This window comes from Poecilia mexicana, unplaced genomic scaffold (genome assembly GCF_051168715.1).
Source record: "Poecilia mexicana isolate PSO_F unplaced genomic scaffold, ASM5116871v1 scaffold_8, whole genome shotgun sequence".
In the NCBI taxonomy this organism is placed as follows: Eukaryota; Metazoa; Chordata; class Actinopteri; order Cyprinodontiformes; family Poeciliidae; genus Poecilia; species Poecilia mexicana.
In genome coordinates this window covers 20,063,107-20,070,397 of record NW_028263377.1, presented here as the reverse complement: position 1 = coordinate 20,070,397, position 7,291 = coordinate 20,063,107, and the positions used below count along the sequence as shown (strand labels likewise).

General features: G+C 38.8%; 1 protein-coding gene across 5 annotated transcripts in view; it reads right to left on the bottom strand.

Annotated features, from left to right (window-relative positions):
• Positions 1-1,109: 1,109 nt before the first annotated feature.
• The window catches only part of kdm8 (lysine (K)-specific demethylase 8), a 105,558-nt gene continuing 99,376 nt past the window's right edge, over positions 1,110-7,291 (bottom strand). For all 5 annotated transcript variants that reach the window (XM_088007653.1, XM_088007654.1, XM_088007652.1 and 2 more), the window contains 6 exons: positions 5,883-6,055; positions 5,153-5,285; positions 4,993-5,058; positions 1,590-1,739; positions 1,415-1,507; positions 1,110-1,307 (listed from right to left, as the gene is read on the bottom strand). In XM_088007653.1, coding sequence (XP_087863779.1) covers positions 1,143-1,307; positions 1,415-1,507; positions 1,590-1,739; positions 4,993-5,058; positions 5,153-5,285; positions 5,883-6,055 — 780 coding nt within the window. In that variant the 3' untranslated portion in view covers positions 1,110-1,142. The remainder of the gene's footprint in view (positions 1,308-1,414; positions 1,508-1,589; positions 1,740-4,992; positions 5,059-5,152; positions 5,286-5,882; positions 6,056-7,291) is intronic.

Sequence of the window (7,291 nt, the reverse complement as noted above, 5' to 3'; positions counted from 1 at the left end):
AGGTCTCACATTACTTTATAGGTAATTGAGTATTGATTAAATTATAATGAGAGAAAGCAGGTTAGTGAAAACTTAAGTCAATTGTGTCACTTACTGATATAACGAAGAACGGAAGGGTTAATGAAAGTTTACAGCATTTGGCCCCAGAATTGCATCCCGGCATGATCTGTGTTATTAGTTTAGTGGAGTAACCTTGTAAGGAGTGCGGCTCAGTTTGGATAAGTCTATTACCTCAGTACTGGCATGTTTAATGCACGAGTAGTTCTAAAAGTCTCAAGCACCGAATTCAGTATGTGTTGAGTCGAGTTGGAGACGTCGACCAAATAAAATATGAATCTTGTTTGTGTTTATTGAGCGTTTGTTTTAATTGAGCGTCCCCACAGCAACTTCAGCTCCACCCGACGAACGCCGGCCTTGATTTCCCGAAGCGCCACTTCAGCCTGCCGCACCTTTGGTTGGTAACTTGAACAAATGTGCACACCGGGGCTGATCCGCTTCATTCTGCCACATCCTCGCAGCCCTTAATAGGTGGATCTGATTGAAATGGACTTGCAGCATGCACGACTGGGGCCTTGAAAAGCGCAGCGTGCGCTCTGTGTTGTCAGTTATTGTGTTTTTAGATGCGAGAGAATGAGTTTTCGCTATTAGGGCTTTTATCCAGTGAGGCTGTTTTAATTTCGGAGTCTGTGTATGCCCAAGAGATTGGTTCATTTATTTCAATCATTTTCTTCTGTGACCTGCTTGATTGCCTCAGACTGCCGGTTTGTTCAGAGTTACAACTGTTCTGTACCTGTAGCTCGCTCGGTTATTAAATTTGAGGACTTGTCTCATTTTCCCAGAATTATGGAAATCGCACGTTGTCGGATATTTGGATGAATGAGGTGGAGTAGACAATTAAATAAGCTGATTTCCGAAGAGAATAATATCAAATCAGATGACTAATAACTGTAGGATTTCTGGTTAGTTTGTGCAGCATTTAGCTTTGCACACGGTAAATGTTGTCTCAGTCATCGGCGGCTAAATTGAGACTAATCATTCAGCGGTTTGTCTGATGTAGCGTTATAGGAAATTAGCCTCCGGTTGTGTAAAAACTCTTAACAGCAGCGAAATAGAGAGTAAACGTATTTTATTATGAAACAAAGTCATGACCACCAGAAGCTGACGGAGAAGCTGATTTCTAAAGATCGGACATAGTGCCAGTATTTGACAGGGATGAATAGCACGTCTCCAGGCCGTAAGACACATTCGAGGTACGGTGCCTTCACAAACTCAGGGAAGCGTTCAGCATCTGGACTCTCCACCTCCACCTGCACAGAAGAGTTCAGAAACTGGAAGTACCGAATCTTTTTTTTTATTTTTTTTGCTTCCTTGGCAGGTGCAACACATGTTTTCTCCACAGACTTGTCAATCGCACCTGACTGGTGTTGTGAAGAAGCTGGGATTGGTGAGGATAAAGCTTCTCTGTGTCCTCTGGGGAATACAGCCGTATGTATTTGTTTCCCACTACCTTTAGATATGCAAAAGGAAATCCCAAGAGGTTACTCTCTGATCAGGTGTCAGCTGTTTAGAAAGAGGATGGCTGTAGTCACCTGAGCCAGGAAGTTCTGCTGAGGATCTTGGTGAAGAGGAGACACCGTACCCTTGGGTCCAAACCACGCGTTTACAGTGATGTCATCTTCATCGTCTTCACCAAGACAGCAATAATCCGGGATGCGGATGTCTTCCTTTAGTTCTGGGATCTAGAATTGAAGGAAGACATTATGGGACATCTAAGGCAAAGAAAAAAATGAAACAGAACATACACTGATGACATTATTTTTCAGCAACTGAAACAAAATAATCATTGACGTTATTATAAATTAATTTTCATGGTTTTCAATGAGGCACTGATGAATGCATCAGCTGCTAACAATACAGCATGTGTGTAGCAGTGGTGTGAAAGAGATTTGTTTCGTTTTTTGCATTTTTGCAAGTTTCAGATCGTCAAATTAAAACTATTTTTGTTAATATGGCAAAATCTATCCAGCAAAATCTGGCTCTAAGCGAATAAGGGATTGTCCCTAACACTAATAACTAGTTGTGCCACGCTTGGCGGCAACGGCTGCCATCAAATGGTTGCAACAGCTGGGAATTAGCTTTTTTTTTCTTTTTTTTTTACATTGTTGTGGAAGAATTTTGGCACACTCTTCTTCTGCTGAATTGAACGCCGATTCATTTTTGAGTAGAACTAACCTGCTTAAGGTCACAGCATCTCAATCGGATTTAAGTCGAGACTTTGACTAGGTAGCTCCAAAATTGCAATTTCCTTTTCTGAGTCATTCGGGGTTTAACGTGCTTGTGCGCGTTGCATCGTTGTGCTGCTGTATAACCAAACCACTTGAGCTTAAGGCCACAACCAGATGGTTCAACGATTCCATCAATTACAACAGATCACTCGGGTCCTAAAGGAGAAAAGCGGCCCCAGACCGTCACTTCTTCTGCTTGTTTAATGGAGGTTGGTCTCCAACGTAATGGTGCATTACTGCCACCACCTGCTCAGAGCATAGGTTAGGTAGTAGATTGCAGTCTGAGACATGTTCTCTTAAAGCATGCACATACACATGCACACACACACACACACAAAACAGCATAAGGGTCTCAGACGACTTTTTAAAATGCTGTTGGTATAATTCCAAACGTAACAGGATGCAGATCTTTAAAAAAGTTGCCGTGATTTAGACATCACTTGGTTCCTGGACGAGTTGTTGATTTGCACATGGATTAATTTTAGCAGTCTGATCACGCTTGTGAAGATTCGCCACCATTTCTTGTTTTCGCCATTTGTTAACAACTACCACCAGTGTGGCTTGTTGCAGTACTAAAGCTTTAGAAATGGCTTTGCAAGCATTTCCAAACTGATGCCTTTGTTTCTCATCTATTCTTGGATATCTTGAAGTCAGGGCACGATGTGTTGTAGTCATGTCTGGGTGTGACGAGTGAATGTGAACCTATTATATTCCTAATAGATTTGATTAATTATATATAATTATACCACACCCTGGTTAATTTGGTACATCATTTAACAGGAGTGTTGTATTTAGATACTGTAGTTTACTTTTAAAAAAAGCAACTACTTAAAAATGCATTCTGTATTTTCTTGCACAACATTTCTCCAATATTACAATTGGTTTCACAATCTGAAACATGGAGGTGTGAAAAGAAGAAATCTGTCGGACAGCAAACACTTTTGTCACAGCACTGCATATGGATGGCAGTTGTCATGGCAATATCAATGTGTGCAAAACCACATTTGCGAGGGACTGTTGAAATAATAATGAAATAATCGGTAAGCTATAAGATTGTAGAAGCTGTGCAATAAAACTTTAATAATGCATTCAGAGTCCTGGACGCCCACAGTTGCTATAGACCCAGACACAGTGACCAAAATCAGAAAAATCAAGGAAAGTGGTCAGGATGCTTCAATGATGGGAAAACGAAGTAGTAGTAATAATATCCCAATGTCATGTTTTTCTAACATCATGCAGACCTACTTAGTTTTTGACTTTGGGATAGATTTTTATAGCTCTAAAAATAATAACTCCATGGGCAAAATTTGATGATTCCTAATTATGGACTTTTTTATCATAGTATCACAGAAGAATTTTCATGAAGCTCAATATTAAATAGTGTAAAAAAAAGAAACCATCCCAGAATGTTTAGGGTTTTTTTTTTTTTCCTGCACTTTCAAATATTTTCACAGAAACAACCAATTGTGAAAGATGCGGCGCTTCAGCTTCACTATCAAAAGATGTTCTAAAAATGTCTGAACATTATGAATGATATATGATCCCTTTGTAAAGCTCAATCTACACTGCTACACTGCACTACCTGGTATCAAGTTAGGTAAAAAAATATATATGGTATAGCATCAATAAATCTTTTTATTAATATCTCATTGTGAGAGTGTCTTTGAATTGTTGCTCCTGTGCCGCCAGAAAGTGAAAAACTGAAAAACTTGATTGTTGCTTCCTCGCTTCAAATTTCTTATCTACTTTGATCAAACAAGCAGGTTTGTCATAAATTTTTAAAAACAGGTAGCTGCTCATTCTTCTTTTAAGACGTGCCAAACAAACCAAAAATCAGGTCTTATCTGTATCAGTTCACATGCTGTGAAGAAGAGAACAAACACCTAGACGACAAATCAACCGTTTCAGGGCTCCAATTAGTATTTTCCCGGGGAAACAAACTGACGCCCTGCCAGTGATGGCTGTGGGTTTATTTTGCACAGTACTTGCAGTGTCTTGTAAGAGTATCCGTGACTACTTGAAAACTTCAATGTGTTTTATTGGGAATTTGATGGTAGACCGCCACAAAGTCGATTGCAATTTTGAAGCAGATTTAAAGAGGTGTACTTTTTAGCCCTTTTTTTTAGTACAAATACATGTGAGAAATGCGAGGGAAAAACTGTTCACAGGAAATTAGCAGAGCACTCGTCAAATCTGGTTTTAATGCCATAAAAGAAAGACATTATTGAAATAAACCCACAGGAGCTCTGCTTTAAACTTGCCACGAGATATTTAGGGAATGGCAGATGATGGGAAACAAATGTAGAATTTTGGTTTTTAACTCTGCACAGGAACCCGAAAACACTGTCCTTATGGTGAAACATGGTGATGGTAGCGTCATGCCATGGGGATGTTAGAGGCCCATTTGAGGCTGCTCTCTATCCCATCTGACTGAGCCGATTGGAACTATTTTGCAAACAATTGGAAAAAAAAAAAAGTCAAACGCACATGGCATTTATTCAGATTTCTTTGTAAAAGCCTTTGAGAACCAGACCACCTTTCTTCTTGCGCTTCGTAGCTGTGAGAGCAAACTTCAAGGTGCTCCATTGTAACGTTGCATAGTTCAGAATATCTTTGCAACACACTGCATAAAACAGATAACACCTAGAGGACAAGAAGGCAACTATGACAATTTAGCAACATGGCAGATAAAAAAAAATACAAGTACCTGATCAAAAAGCTGGTGTTGAGCGAGATAACCCACAGCTTTGTGATCACTCTCAGAGTCTTGAACCTGGGAAGCAAAAGACATGGACTAATAACGCTTATTACCCATAATTAAAATGATAATGTGGGCTTAAAACAAACAAACAAAACAACACACTCACTTCATTCAAAATGTATCTGTCGATGAACTCATTGACGGTAAGCAGTGTTTGTGACCAGTTCTCGTCTGTGTATCGGGAGCCCACCTCGACGGGAACCGTCCGGCAGCCGGCCACGGACCTCAGGTACTCGATGCTTCACAGGAGGGAGATAATGATTACTATCCTCAAAAAACACACACGGCCGTTGTGATTTGAGGAGCGCGCAACAACGTGGTAAAACAGGCCTTTTGGATGGGAATCAGACGACCACTTTGATTTTTTTTCCTATTAAAAATGAGCAGCAGAAAAGTGACGACCTGAAATGATTTAGAAGTAAAGAATCACAGATGTTTAGACGAATTAAGCAACCCGTGCTCAGTTTATTGTCAAAATTCTTACTTATTTAAGCTAAAACTCTCATTTTTACATATTCCAGGCTGAGTTTGTGTGATACGTGTTAGTTGTTCTTCTATCTGAGAGTACTCCAGCGTTCCCGTCCTCTCAGCCCATCAAGAGCTCTCAGCTCTTGTGGTAAGTATGTATCAGTCTGATTACTTTGCTGGACTGAATGCAACTGCAGGATAATGTTAATAATAATAAAAGCTTATTTTGACAGCCTAAGTTAAAATCCATCAGACAATAATTTAGGTGTACTTTCAAATGAAATCATCCGAAGATGAAAATGTACAGCGACGTACCATCAAGAGACACAATGTTAAGCTGAAAATGCGTAGATTCTGAGAAAACAAACCTCCAGGGATGTTGGTTGAGGGCTGGCCAGTGGTCAATTATCCCCTCTAAAATCACTGGTTTGAGGGGAAGGAGGTAGTTTGCATTGAAGCTTTCCAGTGAAGGACACTTAATTCTGGGAACTGACAACTCGTCTTTGATTAGACCAACATGTGGGCTTGCGATCTTCCTTTTCTGTTAATAACGGCAGAGGAAGAAAAAAAAAAGTAAAACAAGGTCAGTTTAAACTTCAGAGGATACTTACCGAAAAGGATTGAGTGTTTCAGACATTTCACTAAATAATTTGTTATATTCTCAGCTAGATTCAAGAGATGTGTTTTTAGTCATCTTGTTTTTTTTATTCATTTATTTTACCGTAATGAAAGTACATTTGGTGTCTTTGAATGCTGAAACAGCAAAGAAAAACATGTTTGAAATGGGATAATATACAGCTCTCTCCACATTCACTGGCACCTTGGTTAGACGTCTGTAAAAACAAAGAAAAGGCCGATTTTCTGTTAGGTGAACACGTTCTGTGTTTATTTGTTTTACCCATTTTTCAGTTTTCTGGACGTCCACCAATTACATAGTAATATTTAAAAAATAAAAATAAAAAAAAATAAAAAAAAACGTCCTGGTTATTACAAAGAGTTCCAGGTGCCACGTACTCTAACAGGGTTCCAACCTTTTGCAAGCAAAACGGGCCCACACCACCACAGACTGCCCCTATTAGTGAAGAGCGAATAATAAAATTATACAACATTCAGCGTTTGGAGTTGTTGCTGCAAAAGCGCTTCGTTTTAATCTCATCTGACAGAAAGCGCTCAGCTAACTCTGCTTTTATGTTTGCGATGCCAGTCCACACCAGGCTTTTTACTGGCATGGATGGCAAACGACCAGTTGGCATCAAGCTGGCATATTATGGTTGTTATGGAGACCAAAACTCAACTCTTTGCTTCAGTTCTCTAACTGTGAGTTTTAGAGATATTTTTTTTTTACTTTTATATCTCATTTAGCATCGTCCTTCCTCTGTATGCCTGACAGATAATCACTGGTCGTCATCCAGCTACGCTTCTCACAGTTCCAGTTATTTTACCCATTTAAGTTAAAATTTAAAATGATATAAGCAAGTGAAGATGAGAAAATTAACTTATTTTCTTTTCATGATCAACTATAGAATATACTATAAATAGAGTTTAATTGTTAATTAAAAGTTTCTGATGAATTTAAATATAAAGACATGCTTCAGTTGAATTTATTTTATAGGAATTATTAAGGTGGCAATGATTGTGGTGCAGTAAAATAATTATTTCTTCATGTGAGATTTTTTTTTTTCTTCCATTAAATCATTGGACCTGAATTAAAAATATTGATCTGAATGCATTTTTACTACAAAAGTATGTGATTGCAATAAAAATGTGACTTTACCTT